Raw genomic sequence first — 23,316 nt, forward strand, 5'->3', positions numbered from 1 at the left:
GTTTCTACAATATATATAGGAGTAGGTTATTAGTGATGATTATGACTGAAATGTACAGTAAAAATCACGCAGTTAGTTACAAATTGCATGTACTCAAACAGATGGTGAACACTATTAACCGCAATGATTATGGGATTATGGGACTGAGTTTTGTTGATGAACATGAATATGTACGTCTATTGACAAACCACTGCAGCATGAAAAACTGAATGTTTATGCAACTATTTATTTAACTTTAATATTTCTGTTGTTTTGATAGAAATACATATATATGATTCATACATTTGGACTGTTTTTGAGCAATCGCGAATTATAAATTCAAAATGATTTAATTCAATTAAAATGGGGTTAGTACTGGTAATTTTCAGATTATATGTTCGTATGATTTATACAACAAATATTTATCATCAATATCATCTATCTATCCATTTTTTATTTAGGTTTACAGTATGTGCAACATTTAAAACTTTTCTTTTTTTTCATATTCACTCATTAATGAGAAGTTGCTGATCAGATACAATATGGTTGTAGTTGAAAAATATTAAGTTGTTACTGTTTTATAATGATTCTCTGGGTCCAAACGGACCCGGAATGCAGAAATAATACACGTTAATGAATGAACACATTATTGATTATTGATAATGAATGCATTATGAGGTTTAAGTATGTTATTTTTTTGTTGCTGTGGAACATTTTTAAAATGTGGGTACAACAGAGACTGAAAATGTCAGTGAAAACTTGTTCTAATTGCAGTCAGTATATTTGACTTCTGTGAGAATGATGCTGATTCCCTCAAAAGAACAAGAACAACAAGAAAGCAGAGGAAATATTAAGAGTAGCCTCAGGGTGGCGTTTGCTTGGATAGACACTCGTGCAGTTCTTTCAGTGCCAGGTACACAGCTGTGATAAGGACACCAGAGCAGCCAGCACAGAAGCGTTAGATATCCCAGATCAGTAGAGCAAAGCCACACGGCAGAATGAGCAAGTTCACCCTGTCCAGTATGCATGGAGAACCACAGCAGCTTCCTCCACAAGTTTCTCTGAAGCAGATTTATTTTGTGTTGGAACAAGACCAGCGTCCTCAGCTTGCGCAGATTGTTGTCCAGTGATTGAACATTTGTCAGCGGCTTATTTGGCCCCATAAGCATATTTCAAGTCTTGCACAAGCTGAGTAACTGCCACTGAAGAAAAGGCAGTGCTAACACAGCTAACTATTCAGCTTTTAGCTAATGTTAGAAAACAGTTCATTTTCAACATCCCTGACCATTTCAGTCTGCTATTAACAATCTGAGCATCTTATTTGTAAACTGGTACAGGTGTGCGTAGGAGGCAATAAATCAGATATGAAATTGAACTAATATGTATAGAAGTCTCCTCTACAAACATGCAATAATACAAATCAAAAATTCTCTTTACATCAAATAATAAATCTGTTAATCTTTTATCTTGACCTGTTGAACTGATTAAAGCTGAATAAAGAACAACATCGTTGCCTTTCACAGAGCTGCTTACAGCTGAACTGATCTTGCTTCAATTTGATGAACTTCACACAGTTACTGATCTGAACTGAACCAACACGGAGCTGATTTTAGATCAATATTGACACTGTTTTCTTTAGATCTGCTTTACAGAAGAATCTGAACGGTTGAGTTTCAATATTTGATTCTCTCAGAAGAAAAGGTACATGAAGCAATCCATGAAAGGGTACAAGAAAATAATCCACAACTGAAGTAGGTGTTACTGCATTCGAAATCAAAGGTTTTAAGTAAGAAAAAAATCCAAACAGCTTTCTGTTATGAATACACTGCACATCTCAGATTGTTTGTTTAAGTTGTCAGAATGTAATGCAGATTTTGCAGAGACACTGTTGAAGGATACTGCAGTCAGGCTATTGAACGAAGGTGCAGTTAAAACTATATTCATCTTGACAGCTGTTGTGCAAAGAAAAACAAAGCAAAATGACAGACTGATCAGTCTACCTTATTGAGAATCAGGATGCCTTCGTTGGTCTTGTTGTCTGTGGTTATGGAGAAATAACCAGCTTCGTTTCCTGACACGATTGTGAAGACGGCCAGCCAGTTTTCAGTATAGATCAGATCTGCGTCGATCACTTGAATCCTCACCACTTCCACATTTCTAGTGTTTTCCTCCACACGGCACTCATACTAAAAACCAAAGTGATTTCATATATATTAACCAGATGCACTTTCATAAACAGCTAACTTAACTATTGTCTTAAATGACAAAACATTTCATATCAATTAAATGTGCAATATCAAATAATAATGCATGTGTTTTACAAGTACTGTATGTGCATAATTATTTTTCCCAACAACTCATAATAAACTAAAGATGTGTTAAGTCTAGTGCTGTCAAATGATTAATCGCATCCAAAATAAAAGTTTTTGTTTACATAATTATATTCTTGTGTAGTGTGTATATTTATTATGTACATATAAATACACACTCATAAAGTATATATTTTGAAAATATTTATATGTATATATTTTTATGTAATTTATATTGTATATACAATATACAAATATAATATTTTTCTTAAATACGTATATACATGCATGTGTGTGTATTTATACACAGTAAACACATATATAAACTTTTATTTTGGATGCGTTTGACAGCACTAGTTAAGTCATTTGGTATGTTGGTGTGGTAATACTCAAAAAATAAAATCTTACAAAGTTTTTCTTCAAAGTAGGAATGTTGTCATTGACGTCAAGTATCTTGATGACAGCAGTTCCTGTTCCTGTATTTCCGTTCGCATGTCCATCCAAATCGGTCCCTTTAATAATCAACGTGTATGTTTCATGTTTCTGTGATGAGAAAAGCACAAATATCAGTCACACGTGGAAGTATATGTGCAATACAATTTGGATTGGTAGCACTTGCGTTTTGTGGACCAGATCTCAATATTAACTAGCATGCACATTACTAGCATATTGGCTGTTTATTAGTACTTATATAGCACATGCATTATTCTGAATGAACATATTCTAGATCCTTTAATCCTATGCCTAAATTTAACAACTACCTATAAATAAGCAGCAACAACAACCTATAAACAACGTCAACAACAACCTATAAAACATCATGCAACATCAATTATGTTTCTGTAAAAACTCGCTTTGCATTTCCTGATGGAAAAATAAATGCATGCAGTGCAGCAATGAATGAATGAATGAATTAAGGAAATAATTAAGTCAACTCTGTGGCAAAAAAACAAACAAACGTAGAAGAAATCAATGTTCAGAAAGTCAGGAAATGGGACATTTTCAATCTTTAATCAAGAGTAAATAAAAAAATAAAATAAATAATACCAAGGCTGAAATTAACTACAAAACTGATTCAAGCTAAATTAATTACTGTTTGCAAATGCAGTAATATTGAAATATTAGCGACTGCATACCTCTCTGTCGAGCGTGTTGTACATGACGTGTATCCCACCAGTTTCTCGATTAATGAAGAACATGTTCTCGGGATGCTGTTTGACAATGCTGTAGGCGATTTTTGTATGCATAGTTCCTTCTTGATCTGCGTCTGTTGCGGTGACCGTTGTTGCAAACTCGGCTGAAAAATGAAATGCGGTAGACTTAATACAAATAAACTTCATGAAATGTTTAACTGTATTCAATAGTGTCCAAACAATCTGTAGAGCTGATTTTGTCTATATATTGGGAAATGTGTTTTGTTTGTTTTCCTTTAGATTAGGAAACACATACTCATTATTAAGAGTGTTCCCTTAATAAACTCACGATTTGCTGCTTATTGAGTAAATAAGGTACATTACATGTGAAACATTGATGGACAAACCAAGCTTATTGGAAAAACTTGCCTTTACCTATATTTGTGCAAAACTTCAAAAACACACCTACACAATTCACAGCAGTTTCCATCTGAAATGAACACTAGTGGCAGTAAAACACCAACAGCATTTATTCCTATTGTCACAAATTATGATTACGGGCAGTGTTGGGTGTAACACGTTACTAAGTAACGCGTTACTGTAATTAAATTACTTATCCACTGAAAAAGTAAAGTAAGGGATTACTGTTCATTTTTAGGTAATTTAATTACAGTTACTTATAAAGTACTTGCGTTACATACAGTAAATAATTTCAACAGTTCTAAAAGCAATATTGAATTTGAAATCTAAATTTACCGTCTAAAGATATTGAATGCAGCGGCTTTAACCCTCCGCGTGCGGGTGCGTTCACTTTCAGATTTTCCTGATTCACAGAGAAACCTTAAATACTCAAATCAGGGCCGGCACCAAGAGGGGGCATTCGCGGGCAGAGTTACGGTGCCCCCCACTTTCCATCCTCTCCCCTTCTTGCTGAACGTGATCGTTTCGAAAGCGAAAGTGAAACCGGTAAAACAGCGCACATAAGAAAGCGATTGCACGCTTTAGCGAGCGTCAGAAACTGCACGCAATCACAGATTGCACGCTTCCCATCCCACCCCGAACCCCCCCACACACACACCACCACCACCACCCACCACACACACACACACAAAACGTGATTTGTGCCCCCCCCCCCCCCCCAGAAATTCAAATGCCCCACTGATGGAGGTGCCCTGGCGCCGGCTCTGACTCAGATACATATAAGACTAAAATCAATAGAATCTAAAAATCTTGAAGTGTCTACTTGACACTTGAACGAATTCAAATTAAAAACTAATGTTTCTGATTATGCAATCCGTATGAAACTAAAGCAAGGTACAGTCTTTCCCGTGTCTGAGCTCATTATATGCAGTCACCTGCGCGCATATGCCCATAGATACAAAAAAAAATGTAAAATATTAAGAAAAAAAAAATCATCTAATATTCATCATTTTTGAAAGAAGACCTGCTATGAGAAATTTACCTCATAAGAACAGCGCGATCTGACATTATGCAGCAGAGAAGATCATTTTTGTAATTTATTCTTTCCTACATTAGTTAACGTGTTATTTTGACATAAACCTGTACAGATTTTACTAGTTGGGCTTTTCCTGAACATCTTGCCAAACTGAAATGTATTGTTTAACTTTTAAGCCTTTTTGTTATTCAGATATTTTGCAGAGTATTTCTATTTGTTAACCAAAGGTGGTTACATTTTTTTTCATAAAAATGTTTAAGTATTACAGTTGTTTTAAAGCTAAAAGGCTAAACTATTCTATGTTTGACTCGAATTGAAAGAATATAGAGTTTAATTTCTATTAAGGTTTATAGGGATTTTAAGATGTAGCCTAATTAGCGATTTGAATAATTAAGTTACTTATTGAGTAACTAAGTTACTTTTCAGATAGAGTAATTAGTAAAGTAATTTAAATACAATATTGATTAAGTAATTAGTAACTGTAATTAATTACTTTTTGAAAGTAACTTACCCAACACTGATTACGGGGCAGATTATCTGATGTGTAAACTAATATATTTTGACATTTGCATCACGCTAACAGTTCTATATGTACAGTATGTGCTGTTTTGTCTGTAATCTCTCTATTCTTGTTCACCTGGAACAGCATTGCACGGGAACGAGTCACGATAAGAAAACTCATCGGCTTGTCAAAGCATGCTAAAATGGCATGTTTGCTTTAGCAAAAGTGTTTTCATCTCATTTGTTTTTTCTAACATCTATAGGTTGTGTGTTATTTTTAACGATACGATACGACACGACACGACACAATAGAGCGCCACTCACCCAACCTTTTATTATCCAAACGGCCACAATACATACAGCAACCAATCTCTCAACAATCTCTCTTCTATTCATTATTGATTCAGTATTGTCTCATGTCATCAGCACGCTATAGGTGAAATGTCCACTCCTAACAAAAACTCTGTTAAAATGTCAATTAGAAAATACACTGGAGCAGATAGGCTTCATCTTCTGTAATAATGACATACTACACTAGATTTACTACTAGGGATGTCCCGATCGGGTTTTTTTGTGCCCCTGATCCAATCCAAGTCATTGAATATTGAGTATCTGCCGAGTCCTGATCCGATACTTGTTTATTCCTAGTATTAAAAGTGGACATATGGTTAGAAAGCATGAAGCTCACAGTGTCAGAATGCCAGTCACAAAGCACAGCAACGCATTATGACAACGATGTCTCAGATAGTCTGACAGCAGATCAAAATGATAAATTAAGAGTGATCATTACAAAAGTGTGCATCAGATACATTGAACACGGAAGCACAAACATATGTGACACGCTAGAACAGACGTCACTGGTTCTCACACATGCATTTCTTCATTTAGATTTAATAGCGGCTGAATGCAAACATTTGAGCATATTCTTTTCTTTTTGATGGCGGTTGGCAAATCTATTGCAAGGCGAATACTGTCACCTACAGATCGACCCCGGTCCCGATCCTTGAGATCGGTTCAGGACATCCCTACTTAAAGGAACACTCCACTTTTATTTTGGAAATAGGTTAATTTTCCAAGTCCCCAAGAGTTGAGTTTTACCTTTTCGAATCCATTCAGCCGATGTGCATGTTTTGAACAACAGCTCACTACAGCAGATTCAAATTATAATTCATCTCACTCTACTTATATTGTTACTACTGTTCTATTTTTGTCATTGAAAACAGGAGGTTAACACTAATAGGAACTGCTTTGTTCTACCTGATTCTTATCCCTATTTGTGAATAAATATACATAGGACCTCCAGTAGAAACAAGTACATAAGGCACTGTTTTAAGATGAGTTTCATTCAATCCAATCACAAGTGGTTGGGCAACAAGACAAATTTACACTCTGTGATCAGATTTCATGAGGATGGTCTCTGGTTTCATGACTGCATGCATCATGCAATATGCTGTGTGTGTGTGATACTGTGCATTGAAAAAGTGAAAATGAAAATGAAGTGTGAAAAACGGTACTGAATTCGTCATTTCTTCCAAATACAAATTTCAACCAGATCCGATAAGCCAATGAATTTGAATGTTCTTATACGCTCTGCTTAGGCGTCTGTTGTGAATGAAAGTGCCATCGGAGCATGAAAATGTGGGCTTTATCTGTGTGACTGTCCTTACATGCCCAGAGCATGACGATTCCTGCTTTACAACCTCAAAAAATAGTTTATTCATTGTGTTTCACAGTCCATGTTCTGATGATTAACATGTACAGTACAGAACATGTGAGTAAGGCAACATGTGAGAACAGGTAAGTATCATATGTAACAAATGGCAATTACTGTTGAATATAAGCAGGATATGATTGTGTTCTGTGCTTCTGTTTAACTGTTGTATTTGTGTTTCAGTCATTTTCAGATGATTTTCTTTTTTCTTGAAAATATTCTGTTTGTCAGAATTCATGAAAATTATTAAGAAAAGTACCACTTCTCTGGCCGAAGCTAGGTTTGCCTTTGATTGCAATTAAAGACAGTTGACTAAGACCATGCATCGGCAATTGGAGGTAAAATAAACTACATTAAATTCGCCCTGCTGACCTTTGAGTTTGACTATGGAGTCAAAGTCTTCGGCCTCACTAACAGCCCGGCAGTTTTTCAAGTCCTGGTTAATGCTATTCTTGACATGCTTTACTGTTATGTACACTATGTGTGTGCCTCGATGATATCTTCATTTTTTTTCAGAGCTGAGGCTGAACATATTCAACATGTGAGAAGAGTGCAGCAATGTCTCCTAGCCGTGTCTGGAATATCCGGTTATGAGCTAAATTACACAGGTGCAACCATCAGGCTTGCACTCAATGCAACTTTTTCTTATCTGAAATTCATCATTAAAACCAAAAGATTTAACTTTTTTTTTTTTTTTTAACTAGATTTCAGTTTTGTATCAAAGAACACAAAAAGCCTGAGAGTCGCATACCACAGTTCATGAACATTCAATGCCAGTATTGCACAGGATTTTGTTATTTTTATAGCTGAGTGGTTTTTGCATTTGTTATCAGTGGTGCGAAGTGACAGCAGTGACAAATGACATGTTCTCTCCAGCACTCAGCTCTCAGAGTCGTTCTGTAATCAGCCTCAGCTCCAGACTTTTTCCAGTGTTTGGGGAGGAGAGGACGGACATTAATATGAAATGCGTGCAACTGGCACAATGAAGAGGCAGACAGACAGACTAGGGATATCAACTATTTGACATGTAACGATTTAACATGTTAATTTGGTGCAATTAATTATGAACAAACATAATGGGAAAAAAAATAATTAAAGCTGCAAGCAGCGTTGAAAGGGCCCTTGCACCCGGGCTCTCTGCCACCCGGTGGCTTTAGGAAAACAGCAAACGGTCAGCAATATGCATTTAAAGTGCATTTAAATATAGGAGAAATACATTTATATGTGCCAAACGTCCTGCTGCCAGCTGGTGGCACTATGACTGGATATGGGCATGTAGATATCTTCAAGCCAGGACTTTGATGAAACATGACGTTTGGTGCAGATTGAACATGATATGTTAGTATAAAACAAGACATTTCCTGTTGCCAACAGGTGGCGCTATGACTAAATCTAAATATTGGCACGGGAATGTGTTCAGAACAGGACTCTTATCAAACATGTGAAGTTTGGGGGAGATCGGACATTGTATGCCTGAGTTATAGCAACTTCCTATTTCATGGCGAAACATCAAAGTTCATCAGGCCGCCACAGACACAATGAAAACTTAAGATCTTCGCAATGTAACGTCACACGGGCTTTAGATTACACCGACCAAATCTGGTGTTGATCTGTTTAAATCTCTAGGAGGAGTTAATTTATATATGACGCCTGAAAATAGCAAAAACGGAAAACAAGATAATACAAAATAACAGACTTCCTGTTGAGTTTCGGACTTCATACTGGGAATTTTTTTGTAGGTATTGGTGTGTTACATGTGTCTACCGAATTTTGTAGATGTATATATGAAACACAGGAACTTCGTTGAAATTTTATAGGTGCCACTATTGAATAATAACCCACCCCAGGCCAGTTTAACTGTTGCATTGCATGCAGTTACTGATGAACATGATGCATGATGACTGATTGTGTGATAAATGCAGTTATATGCCCCTAATATTCAAGATATGAGGGCAAAAATGTCCCATGTATGAGGTTTGTCTTAAATGTATATCATATGTAGTTTTGCAATATTATTAGTGCTGCAACATGCTTTTTTGTGATATTATGTGATATTGATTTTATATAATTGTACAATAAAAAATATTTTAATATTGTTTTACTTTTTAAACACATTATTGTCTGGTTTTACTCAATTTTGCAAACGAAAATAGCCACAGCAGAACTGTTGTGCATCTATGAGCAACACAGCCGTGTTTCGTTACTGAATGAGTCTGTGGTTGATAATGAATCGAATGAGCCAATGATTCAGTGATTAATTCATAAACACATTGGGCAATGCATCTCGAACAAGCCTAAACACTTATTTTGGCTTTTTCTGAAACGGAAGTCTGCATCCTCCGGAGGTCGTATTTGTAAGCGGCATACGTCATCAAGCCTGGTTTATTTCATTAACTGACATTACATTTGCGAGCATATTACAATAATTTACACTTAACTAAGAATAATGGTCCAATTTATAACTGTTAATATTCTAAAATAAGATCTTTATGATGTATGCAGCCTACAAATGCGACCTCCGGAGGATGCAGCCTTCCGTTTGAGAAACAGCCTTTGTTTCTGAATGAATCAGGCGTTTGAACAAATGATTTGAGTGATTGAATGACTCACTCATTACGACAGTGACTTGCTACTGACTTGGTTTTAGTTTCATATTTAGAGTATCATTTAATTTTTTCATATTTCAGTATTTTAAATATTATCATTATTTATGCAATGTTGAATCAAAATATTTATTTCTAAAGCTAATTTTTGAAATGTCTATTCAATGCTTTTCTAACACAATAATGACTTTAAATGATCTTTTGGCGAGGAATTTCTCAGCCAAAATTGATGTGATTAATTTGAGATGAATTAGATGAATTAATTGCCACATCATGTAATTAATTAAATTAGATTTATTATTTTGTTGTCTATACTCTATAGTTTGTATGTCAGTGTAGTATAAGTTGTGTTCAGTAGTTGTGGGTGACTTGTCAGACGTCCAAAAAGGACAAATCATGAAAGCACGTTAAGCAGAAGCATCTGTAACCGTTACAGTCCAATTGTTAAGTGTTTTAAGAACAACAGCCTTTACGCTTATGACTGTGTACAAAAAGCTTGGCAAGCTTTCATCAGCATAAAAAAATAGTGGGCGAAAACCTAAATATTCACCTGGCAGAACCTGTTTGCACAAAGTCAACAACATACATAAAAGAGTTGCAACTGCTAAAACTGTAATCACAGACACAAAGCTGGCTTGAAAATGATCAAATCGCTTTGCATAGTTTAAAGAGATATATGTATAAACAGTATGTATGAATTGCCAATTAATGTGTTTGTGATTACGTGTGTGTGTGTGTGTGTGTGCATGTTTATGTGGTTTATGAAGACACAAATTTGTATAATGACATGCTATGACAGAGGTATTACAATATGAAGGTGGTTTATGAGGACACTGCCTATGTCCCCGTAATTCAAAAGGCTTAAAAAACATACTAAATGGTGTTTTTTTGAAAATCTAAAAATGCACAAAGTCTCCTGTGAGGGCTAAGTTTAGGTGTAGGGTTGGTGTAGGGCAATAGCACACACAGTTTGTTCAGTATAAAAACCATTACGCCTATGGAGAGTCCCCATAAACCACAAAAACCAACATGTGTGTGTGTGTGTGTGTGTGTGTGTGTGTGTGTGTGCAACACAATTACAACAACTACCCATGTAGAAATGTGGCCTCATCTGCATTTCACATGCTAATATAGAATTAACTAAAAACCCAACTTGTTCTTTGTTTTTTTTGTTTCACAGAAGACATTAAGTAATAATTTACAGTGCAAGCTGGAGAAAGTAAGTGAAGCACTGTGTGAACAAATTCTCTAAAAAATTAACCAGGAACAAGTGATTGACTGAAGGAAACGAGCGTGATAGTGAAGGTTTGACAGGTCCGCCGCCGATTAAATCGAATTAAAAAATGCATTTTACTGGAACATGTCAGGAGAGCAGACCCAACACAAGTTAATCAACTAAAGAATCACTTTACCGAAAGATTACCAAGTCAGCATCTAGATTTTAACTCGGTTTGCATGACCTGGAGAGAGCTGTGCAATCAAAATTATCCTTAAATATAGATGAACACATTTGGGTAAAACTTTAGAGTACTGTTCCATCATTACTAAATAACTACAAATGAACAAATCAAGAAGACAATAATATCATTCTAGTAACTACTATTAACTAACAAGAAACTAGTCTTTATTAGTTATTTAGTAGTTAGTAATAATTAGCTAATCAGTAACTACAATTACTAAGAAACTATACAGTTTAACTAATAACTATAACAGGTTAAAATAAACATCTTAACATTTAACCATGCACTTAATCCAGTAATATCAGATTTATGATTTGGGTAAGTGTGACATCATTATTACAAAACATTTCTAATCATCATTCATCCCAAATTCTAAAGAAATTCCTATACAACATCTTACAGAAACTTCAGTCGTTACTAGGGAGTGATCAGGTATTGTCTTTGTTATAGTGCTCTACGTAATTAGCTATTTCTTTTTAACTGTTTTTTGGACATGATTGACTCTTTTAACCTCATACAGCACATATGTAGACCTAGTCATGATGACGGGGATACCTTGAACTTAATCAGAGTGTAGGTGGAAGAAGGACATGTTACAGGTTTCATGTCACATCTTGCATGACAGCTATTTAGATGATTTATTCTTAAAGCACACAAGTAATTATAATGTTTTGTTCAATATTAATTCAACTCTTTAACGTCCTGATCTGCCTACAGAAATCAGGTTTCATATTTTGCCTGTTCGGCCACTTCTGATGTCTTTGAACAATTCACACCAATTTATCTTTAGCCTTTAGCTGAGGTAGTTGGCCAGTTGAAATTTGCAAATTTTGGTTGCAATGTTATCCCATCAAGATTAGTTAAGCAGACTTTTGATATTGTTGGTCCCAGTATACTGAATTTAATTAATATAAGTTTTAAAACAGCAGTAGTTCCAATAAGTTTTTAGCATAACATTGTACAGCTGATCCAGTAAAAATTGGATCCATTTGTTTTGTATGACTATTTTTATCCAAAATTCTAGAAAAGGCCAGACTTTTTGCAGTAAATGGTGTAAAGCAAATCATGGCACAGAAACGGCATTGTTGAACGTTTTAAATGATATTTTAATTTTGGTGCTTGGTGATTTTAGTTTTATTACACCTCAGCGCAGTGTTTGACACCACTGATCATGATATTCTTCTCTAGAAAAGACCATGAGAATTCAGGGCATGACATTTAAATGTTTCAAGTCCTTAATTTTTAATGGGACTTTCTTTATTTTGGTCAACATTACTCTAAAACGGCTCTAGGGTCTAGAAGTGTTCCACAAGGATCCATGCTTGGCCCAATCTTGTTTTCATTATATATGTGTTACATGTTGATCTGTTTTAGTTTCGTTTCTCTGTCTTCCTTTGGCCTGGTTTTCCTTAGTTGCCCTGATTAGTTAATTAGTTCCACACCTGTTTTCTGTTCCTCCCTGATTATGTTTAGTATTTAAAGGCCGCTTCTCAATACCAAGTTCGCAGAGTCTGGACTTCCGTCCTTTCGAGTTTGGACTTGCCAAGTTCGACTCGGAAGAACGAACTCTCGAGGACGGGAGGACGAACTGAAATCTGGGTTATGGCCCGTATCAAGTCCGCACAAGTCACCTCTCGATGCATCCTCGGTAAAAGGGGCGGATCAAGAACACATCCGGGGATTTGAACTGGACTTGGCTAGATGTGAACTTTGAATTGGAACAGTACTTCGGCAGCGACTGATGACGTTTCACAAGTCCACAAGAACACAAGTACAGACAAGTACGCATATTGAGAAATGGCCAAAGTCTGTGTTCATCATTCTTCCTTTGTCTGCTGTTGTTTGATTTCACGTTTTGGATTTGTGTTTGGTTGTGCCTTTCTCATCCTGTGGATTATTAAAAACTCTTACGAATATACTCCTTTGACGTGCGCTTTGTTTAGCACATAACTATGCAACCTTTAGGTTCTATAATTCATAAGCATGGAACATCTTTTAATTTTTAAGCAGATGACATTCAGGTGTACTAACCTTTGCAGAAACAAGATAAGTCACTGTTAAGGTGTTTACACAAAATGAAATCTTGGATGTCACAATTCCCTGAATTTGAATGAAAGCAAAACGGAAATAATCTGGTTTGGGGCTCCCCAGAATATTGTTTGAGGGGGCAATGTGGCTCCCTTCTGGAAATTTGTAGGTAAGAATCTAAAATTAGAATCAAATCAAAAATTTGATAATTCTCTGAAATTTCATATACAGATCAATTCAGTAGTCAAATCTTATTTTTTTTCTATCTGAAATCAATAGCAAAGGTTAATCTGTTTATGTCTTGTAATTTTGAAAAAAAAAATATTCATGCTTCTATTTCTGCAAGAACTGGACTGGATTACAATACATTCATTGTATATGGTGTTAGCCAGTTATTGGTAAATTGTCTTCAAGTGGTCCAGAATGCAAATGCCAGACAGAAACAGCATGTAACAGCTATTTTATCCTCACTTTTATTGATTGTTTTGTATAAATATCTTGCCACATTCTGTTACGTGTGTGTTCTTCCTCAGTTTCCTATTCAAGTTCAAGTTCAAGTTGAGCTTTATTGTCATTCTGCTACATGTGTGGACATATAGTGGAATGAAATGTCGTGTCTCGCAGGACCACGGTGCTACATACTAGTTAAACATAAGATAACAATGCAAGTATAAGAAAAAACAAAAAAAACAATAGAGCTTCTGACTATAGACAAAAATAGACCATCTGACTATACATATACTATAAATCCTATAACTACTATACCTAGTTGCATAGACATACACAAACTGAGACTGTTCAAGAACTTTACATAAATACTGTACATGAAATTGTGAGAAACAAAAGTTAGTTAATTAAGGCTAAGTCCGTTCACCTGTGTTTTGTCATTATCTCGTTCACTCCTTTGTTTCTGTTTTCTTTCTAAGCATTCAGTTTGGTCATTATTTTTGTTGAGTCTTAAAGTTATGTTAACATTATATGGATGTTGATTTCTTGTATTCTGAAACCCTTGATTCATTAAAAGCCTGTTTTCCCTTTACCCGCTGTCTCCCGAATCCCTTGGAGGAGCGTTTTGTAAAACATTCATATTTATTGCATATTCTTCACATACATAAACCATCCAGAACCCTCAGGTCAGAGAGTCAGATGACCTTAGACATTCTAGAATTAGATTGAAATTGACCGGGAGTTTGCAATGGCGGCTCCAAAGCATTGGAATAATTAAATGCTACATCTATAGCTCCTTCTATCTTGTTATGGTATGGTATTATCATTTAAAATTCATACTCAGTATTGTGCAAGACTTGCACAATCAGCTACAGGAAACACTGGTGTGATATGTATTAGTATTTTTTTCACACACACCTAGTTTCACTTTAAAAGTTTAGAGCTGTTTCTCAATTTTCACTTTCTCATGGAGAAACCTTGAAAGGCTACCTTGAAAGAACAAACTCGAATGGACACAGAAAGCATCTTTGTGAGAATTGAGATGCACTGTGATCTTGCTCAACTGAATGTGCGAGCAGCAGCCAATGTACAATAAATACAATATAACATCACAAACAAATGTCATAACCTATTATAACGCATTAATATTTCATCATTACGGATAAACTTTACTTTCATATTATTCATATATTTTTATTTTACACTATGTATTTGTAAAAATTAGTTTGCATATGTTACCTATGCTTTGTCAATGTTAAGATTAATTTTTAATATGTCAGTAAAAATATTGCAGACTTTCTCCAGGTCTTTATTAATTTAATTTATGCAAAATTGCCATTACGTATTTGCTTACGTATTTTATTCATCAACAGGAGGCTCTGTTTGTGTTCCACAGAAAAAATCATATACACCTGTTACGGAATGTTTAGGTGGAGTTTCCCCTTAGAGAAGCATGGCAGCAGTATCTACATGTTATTGTTTAAGGATTTTTAAATATAGTATGTTAGACATTTGTGACTTAAAAAAACAATGGGTCATTTTTTTCTGTCCATCAACAAATTTTTACACCTCTGTAAATTACAATTTAATTGACTACTTAGAATATTGACACTTTTTACAGCCTTTCATTTTGGAAAAAAATAATTTATGATGTTTTAAAACTTTTACAGCACATGCCGAATCATAATGTCAAGCCATGGAAATGTTATGGTACATGTTTGTAGTTATAGGGCCTGTTTACACCTGGTCACTTCATGCGTTTTCTCCGATCGGATAGCTGTTCGATCGTGAAAAGACCAGGTGTAAATGCACTCTGAAATATTTAGAACACACATATGCAGATTTTACTCCTCCCAAAATGTTAAATAATAAACGTGTGAGGGAACGAGTAGCTGAGTATCTCTTCAGCGAGCCGACACGCAAACTGACGCAGATGTTGTGTGCTCAACACACAATCATCTTCATTAAAAGTAGTGAGGCTGACTTATCTTTCCAGTGCTGATGCCGTGCTCTCTCCTATTGAGGTGTTTGATCTTAAAATTACTGATAATTAATAAAATGCAGCACTTATCTGTTGCATTCGTTGATGTGAACTCTGGTAAATTTGCATGCAGCGTGGGAATTGAACATTAGATTTATATCCGTTTTGCAAAGACACATTTACGTGGCCAAGTGTAAACGGAAATGTTTTAACAAATAAAATAGATATCTGGTCAGAGAAAACACATGAAGTGACCAAGTGTAAACAGGCCCATAATACCAAGCCATGGAAATGTTGTTACATATTTATACTTTAGATACTTTTTGGCTGATGATACACGGGCAACATTTTGAGCAATGTTGCCGTCAACGGGCAACTGATCTAAATTATCCAGATGGAAATTTGTTACCCATTCTCAATGGGAAAGTGCACAAGCAACATTGCTCAAAAGTTGTATCATCAGCCTAATAAATGTGTATCACTGTCCATCATGTCCTCTGAAGCTCTTGCTGTGTTTTTATTACGTTGCTTCAGATACGTACAGTACTACAGCGGTTCAGAATTCAAATGTTAGGGGAGTGTCGCTAAAAGGTTAATGATTTATTGTGTTGGAAATATCACCAAAGATTTGCAGAAATATAGGTAGTGATTGCAATGAGCCTGGGTAGGTTAATTTCATGATTGTATCAAAAGTATGATGAATGATGGCAGTACCTATTGCGCTCTTCTCATAAACAGCTCCGGTTGTCAGGTTAAACACAGGAGGACAATCGTTCTCATCCTCCACCTTGATTATCAAATCAATATCTTTCTCTGCATTATTGCCATTCCGAAACTTGGCAACCCCTCGGAGCTGGAATACAAGAAAATCACCAAACATGTCACAAATTACATAAAAGTCATAACAGCCATTTACTACTTTCAGTATAAATTCTTAAAGTCACAGCATAGATTTATATATTTTTGTATTATGTAATGTGTATTTTATGACAGATATCCATATTTCCCCTCCCTTATCCTTCTCTCATAACCCTTCATTTTCTCCTTGTGATGTTTTCTAAAACTGTATTCAAGGAGAAAAATGCAATACGAAGTACACCAAACACCCGTTCAACTAAACACAGATGGGAAATAAGTATTCCTGATAGAGAGGATAAGCCAGGCTGTGCTAGAAATATCATGAAACCATGTCAGAACTCTTCTGTACGACTCAATGCTGTTTCTCTGCTCGGTCTAAGCATGTGAACTCTGATCAACAAGCACAAACTCTCTCTATTAATTTCTGTAAGCTTGCTACACTCTTTTTAAAGTATGATAAGTTTGTTTTTGTCGTCTAGTGATGGTCATGTTCATGCAAGCCTGATCTGTGCAGGTGATATGCAAATCAACCGACATTTATGAAACATTCTGGCTCCATTTCATTTTTGGGTGAACTATTCCTTTAACACATGCCATGTTTCTAAATCCACCGAGATTTCTGAATGTGCGTGGAGCTGGTTTTAAATTTAATTTGAAATAGAGAGAAAATGTGAGTGCAAAGTTATTAATGAATCATGATTTCTCTGTGAAAACAACACACACACCAACTCAATGACATCTATTTAAGCATGTGCTATGGCTAAGAAAATACAAGTTACAGGTTTTTAGTATGAGCTGCACCTCATTTAGTAATCGAGTCATTCAGGCAGAATGTATGACATTCATGACTTCATGACAATCCCACATCCAGCTCTCCTGTGAAAAGTTGCTGCTAGATGCTATCTCGAGTTCTTACCGACTCATCGGTATACGTCCATAAGACAGACACCCATGCAATAAATGTTTATAATCGTGTGTAAAAGATGAAAGAGCTGCTCACATAATAAATGGGAGTTTTCTCTCTGTCTAACACTCCATGGATCCTGACCAAGCCAGTCTCACTATGAACAGTGAACAAGTGGATGGGTGGCTGGTCAGCACCAGATCCAGTCAGTGAATATATTATACTCGACCTGGTCTCCTCATCTGAACGGATCTGCAAACAGATACATTTTACACTTTAAAAAGAAGCATCTGTTAAACAATTTCTTTTTTTTTTAGCCATGCAGTATTACATTACTAGAGTTTATTCATACTAGCACATGATAATTCATTGCAGAAGATTGGGAAAAGTGCTTAAAATGTTTCAATCTGGAGAGATTGACTAAATATCACCTTATTTGCTCTATTTATAAATTTTCAGTTCAACTGTTCATTGAAAACATCACTCACTATTGTTCAGAAAGGTACTGTTGCGTGTAAAATAATAATAACAGTATTTAAAGTGCCCTATTATGCCATTTTTAAGGTTGCTAATATTCTTTATGAGTCTCCTAAAACAGGTTTATGCATCCAAGGTCAAAAAACAGTTTAGCTTTCTCAAAAATAGCTTTAATTTGACCTCATTTCAGAGAAAACTAAAAAATGAAGATTTTACTTTGGCTATGTATTCCTGATGTGTATAATCGTAATTTTCCCTCAGTTTGTGTGGTGGGATGATCCACTCTCTCTTCTGTCTGATTTTCTTCTGTTGTCCTTCAGATGCTGAAGTGTTCAGTATCTACACAAACACAAAAGCACTAAATAATGTGAGAGAGCAGTAAAACAGGTAATAACACTCATACAATATGTCAAATTTACAGCTTGATTGCATGATGAAATCTTCTGCTCACAAGACAATTATTACCATGACTTTCCCCCATAAATCCAGTTTCACGTTCATCTCAACCATGCTCTCGAATTACTCTGTTGTCTTCTTGTAAACAAGTAGCACTTATTTTTGAAAAAAAACAACAACAAAAAACATTGTTGGCTAAATTGTTTGCGATGTTGAAAATAAAGCCATGACTGTAGGAAAGCTGACATTTTAAAATAGACAAAAACAAAAAGAATAAAAGTGTTAATAAACTTTGTGTTAGTTTTAATAAGAATAATTCCCTGATAAATGCCTAAAGTTGAATCACCAGCATATGAAAAGAATTAGGCTATACTTTTAAGGACTTCCTCTGTAATTCCCACCCTGTAAAACTATGCTCTCTTCCTCTGGCAATCTGGTAATGCAATAATTGAACCAATAATATCTATCCATATGAAAAAGAGTCAGTATTAAGTGGCATCTAGCCTGTATATACAGTTCTTTAATTAATATGTTCCCAGAGTTGATTAAACTGCTGGCTATCACACATGAGTGTGAGCATGAGCAGCAGAGAGCGCAAACATGAACACAAAACAGCACTTTACACACCTAAAGCAGACTGAATTATCATCTTTAACACGCACTGATGAACAAGTGCTCAGAGAGGGTTTAGAAAACAATCATATGAAAGAAACTTTGAGGATGCAGACAAAAGTTTAAAGATTATATACAAGTCAATATGAACTCTGGAAACTTTTCAGTGTTTTCGCTCACCGCCAGAATCAGCGCTCCGAACAGTAAAATACCGCAGATCTTCGCCATTCTGCTGCCGTTACTCGCGGAACTCTGACACGGACTGAAGAGCGGTCAGCGGCGGGCGGAGCTTCTGAGGAGCGCGGAGGGGCGGGAGACACTGATAATAACACCACAAACAATGCACTGCATTCACGCAATGACTCTAAACCTACTATAAATACAGCCTAAAACATTTACTAGTATTTCAGAAAATAAATTAGACTTGCTGCATTACCCAGCTATACAATGAACGTTCTCAGAACTAACTGGCCCTCAAAGTTATGAAAAACGATTTTTTAATAGTCAGACTTATAGCTTTAGGCTACTAAAACATCGTTTATTAAACGTTTTATGTTTTAAACGTTTTAACGTTTAAACGTGTTCATCTAACGTTTTTGTTTCAGAAAACATTACAAAGTAACATTCCCATGTTTGCAAAATTCTAAACTGGAATGTTCTCATAACGTTCTCATTTTTGAACATTAATGGACATTTGGAATGTTCATTCAACACTGAATGGGAACGATAGCAAAACATGATCAGAACATATTTTGTTAGCTCATCTGAGTATGCAGCATTTTAAATAATTAGCCTATAAAGATTTCAGCAGGTCGTTTTATTTTTTTTTACAATTCGTCGTTTTAGTTCGGCTATTCATTGCTTTTCGTTGACATTCTTATGTCCTTGGTACTAAATCACTCAAATAAATGACTCACTTTAGGCATTAGTGTGGAATGCGGGGTTTAAGGAGAATTGGACAGTCTTTTCCCCTCATTTTTGCTTGGACATAACCTTCAGGAATGTCTAAAGCATGTGTCTGTTCTGTGTATTACTCTTCTAAAGGTTCTTCTCAGTGCTCTGATAAATCTCCAGTTCAGACTTTCTGATTGGAAAACAATAAAACTAATTCCAAGGACCTCCTGCCTAAAACATAAATGAGGATACTGTAGCCTATTCATGACTGTTTAAAAATGGTAATTAAATACTGTGAGGAAATTAGAATTTTTATTTGTCATTTTACAAGCCAAAACAAATTACTGTATGCACAAATGAAATCTTAAATATTTACTTAATATCAGTATCTTAACAGTATCTATCTTCTAGCTATATACAAATATCAGAGAAACATTTGAATGTATATTTATTTATATAGATTATTCACAATAAATATCTTTCAATATCTTATTTGTGTTTGATAATTTGCCCTTACAGACTCAAAGAAGAGGTCTGTCCTGATTTCTAAGTTGAAATTTTAAGTAGACTTCAAATTTAAAATGGAATATTTAACACCCAGAAAGTTGAAATGAACATTTCTCCAGTGTTTATATGAGAATCACCATTAACGTGCTGAATCAAGCCAGAATCATTTCTCAGGTAAACATTGCGAAAGTGTTAAATAAATGACAAACTCCTGTTTTGTAACATCAACTGAGGACACTGAATTGCTGAGAAGAGAGCTACAAAATTAGCACTGAATCAAGTTTAAAATATAAAGCATGTTCAATTTTACATTTACTGTATAATCAAATAGTGTTTATTATACACTGAGCTATTTCATAACAGTTGAAGTTTTCGATTCGCCAATCCCATCCCGTAAACCACTTACCACATGAAAGGAAGTCAAGATAAGGCATCTACTTGCTCTTAAAATATTTTTTTGGCCAGATTGACTGGAAATGAAGCCAAGGATTTTGCAAGTATGAGGGAGGAAATGAGTCAATGTGAATATTAGGAGACTATGAGGGACCGAGTTCAAGCTAAAACTGGTCACATTTTTTAAGCGAATGAGTTGCATTCCCATTTTTTATTCACTAGGCTACATAATAGACCATGAAAGCTATGTGAGGTCTGCAAATAAATGTAGAGAGACCCTCTGCGTCACAAACAATGTTTTATTTCATGAAGGGGAGGGTGTCTAGGAATTTTGACCAAATCCTGCATAAAAAAATACAAAAGTCGATGGCTGTCGTCAACTGTTTGGATACCAACACTTTTCCAAGTATCTTCTTTTGTGTTAAAAAAAAAAGAAAGAAACTCATGCAGGTTTGGAATAACATAGGGTGAATAAATGATGACAGAATTTTCATTTTTGAGTGAACTATCCCTTTAAGACCGAGTAGATCTGTGGTAAAGCATTAATCACAACACAACACAATTTTCCACTTTAGACATCCTGCTAAGTAACTTTGCAACTACATGTCAAATAGCAGCCATTAGAGTATTAGTAGACTGTCTGTTTATATCTGCTGTCATATATTTTGATGGTAACACTCAGTTTGACAGGCAACTTTGCAAGTACGTCAACTTGTTCTACTAACCCTAACCTGAGAGTCTATAGTCTAATGAGAGTTATTGACATTGTTTACACTTCTACTTCAAAATAAACTGTAACCCAATAAATCTTTGCTGCACATTTAAAAATACTGAACATCTCAAATGTTATGAAACATTATGATTTACCTTTGTTCAAACCCCCCTGCTTTTAATTAAACTTGGCATGAAATGGAAATAGTGAAAATAAGAATGGTCTTTTTTGATTTCATGCATGGTGACTTCCAGACTATGTTCCTGTACTCTCATAAAAATTCACCATGTGTTTCTTCTCTCTTTAAACAACAAGCTAATAATTCCCTCCAATCAGTTAGTGAAGATAAGAGCTCCAGCAGTAACACTGAGACTTTCAATAGCAGCTCTGTTTCTGCTCATCTTGACATTGAAATTGACATTATTTTTATACTGTTACAGATGACAAGAGTGTCATTTGTTCATGCGGATGATCAGATTCAATGCTAAACCGTCACTGAGCGAACTAACAGGCAAATAAATCCTATCAGTGTTGGGATTCCTGAATCAAGAGGTTTTAGTGCAGGGAATCCAGCAGGGTGGATGAGACGACAGGCAGATTGCACGGTGTATGAGAATGATAAGACGGTGGGAGGGTTAGTCATGAACACTTGTGTTCTGTGGAAAGGTGGGAACTCAGTTTATACGTATGTTGACATTTTGAGTTTCTTAGTTTCTATGCATGACTACGACTGTGAAGTATGAGTCATGAGGAGCTGCTACACCCAGTTCACTATAACCAATGTATATCAGACATAAAACTCTGGCAGCTGGTCATGTGCTTTTGTATTGGTTTAAGAAGAAGAGCGACGTCATGTGTTTCAAGCAATTGTGAGCGTTGCATCAAAGTTACCTTCTAACTTTCTAGCCTACACAAAAAAATGTTTTAGGATTTACTTTCTTTCACAAATAATTACAAGACTAACATGTTGAATTAAATGTGAAATTTTAAGTAGAAATAATGTTTTCTTGTATTGACCATGTAAATTGATCATCAGTTTATTTGTAACCATACACAGTTGTAATATTTAAGGAAAGAAAGAAAGAAAGAAAGAAAGAAAGAAAGAAAGAAAGAAAGAAAGAAAGAAAGAAAGAAAGAAAGAAAGAAAGAAAGAAAGAAAGACAACTGCTTTTTCAAAATATCCCATACTATGGAAGCTGCTCTCAAAGTAAAAATAATAAATAATAAAATAAGAAATAGGCTAATTGTGAGATGTAAAGTTACATTTCCGAGATATAAAGCTGTAATTGCAAGATATTAAGTTGCATTGATTGTAATGTGTCTATTTTTGATAATTGCAGCTTTATGTGCAAGAAGGTCAGAAGACATTCACGTTGGTGGAACTTGAGTAAACAATAGTCAGAAACAACTTGTGTGTGTTGTTCTGTGTGTCATGTGGAGTTTTTTCCAATTGTTTACACACTTTTGCTGAATCCTTTAGTGCACGGTCCCAAAACTCTAACCATAGCAAAAGAAATCACTGCATTCAAAACTATTTTGTTTACTGTAACATGGCAAACAATCACTACAGGTCTGTTGTATAAATACATATAAAGTATAATGTAGATGGTAGGTAGCTCATTTCTAAATGTACAGTTGATAGATGCAATTGTTAAAAAAACAACAACTTGTTTTGCCTTCTTTTTTTGTTAACTGTGGATTGCGAAACAAAATTAGTGAAGTGCATTACCACCACCTGCTGCTTGGTTGGTGCAGAAACACTGTATTTTTCTGTGTATCTGTCAGCCTCATGCATGGCATCAGATGAGTCACTCCATGTCAGCTTCACTATAGCTACAAGATATAATTGCATTGTTTAAACTATCTTTAAATAATAACGGTGTTGTGAAATTCATGATCAAAAGCGGTACAGCTGAGGAGAAAGCCACCAGGTCCCCTTGGATCACGAGACCAGA

The 23,316-nt window shown here is 35.4% G+C and overlaps 1 protein-coding gene across 1 annotated transcript in view; it reads right to left on the reverse strand.

Moving 5' to 3' along the window:
• The window catches only part of LOC306846520 (desmoglein-2-like protein), a gene marked incomplete at its 3' end in the record, with an annotated part of 36,915 nt that extends 17,802 nt beyond the window's left edge, over positions 1–19,113 (reverse strand). The window contains exons 1-7 of the mRNA XM_079379953.1: positions 19,036–19,113; positions 18,064–18,186; positions 17,467–17,622; positions 16,323–16,461; positions 3,425–3,585; positions 2,697–2,831; positions 1,980–2,165 (exon numbers count right to left, since the gene is read on the reverse strand). Coding sequence (XP_079236079.1) covers positions 1,980–2,165; positions 2,697–2,831; positions 3,425–3,585; positions 16,323–16,461; positions 17,467–17,622; positions 18,064–18,186; positions 19,036–19,083 — 948 coding nt within the window. The 5' untranslated portion in view covers positions 19,084–19,113. The remainder of the gene's footprint in view (positions 1–1,979; positions 2,166–2,696; positions 2,832–3,424; positions 3,586–16,322; positions 16,462–17,466; positions 17,623–18,063; positions 18,187–19,035) is intronic.
• Between the last annotated feature and the right edge of the window lie 4,203 nt (positions 19,114–23,316).

Source organism: Barbus barbus (assembly GCF_936440315.1).
Source record: "Barbus barbus genome assembly, chromosome: 26".
Taxonomy (NCBI): domain Eukaryota; kingdom Metazoa; phylum Chordata; class Actinopteri; order Cypriniformes; family Cyprinidae; genus Barbus; species Barbus barbus.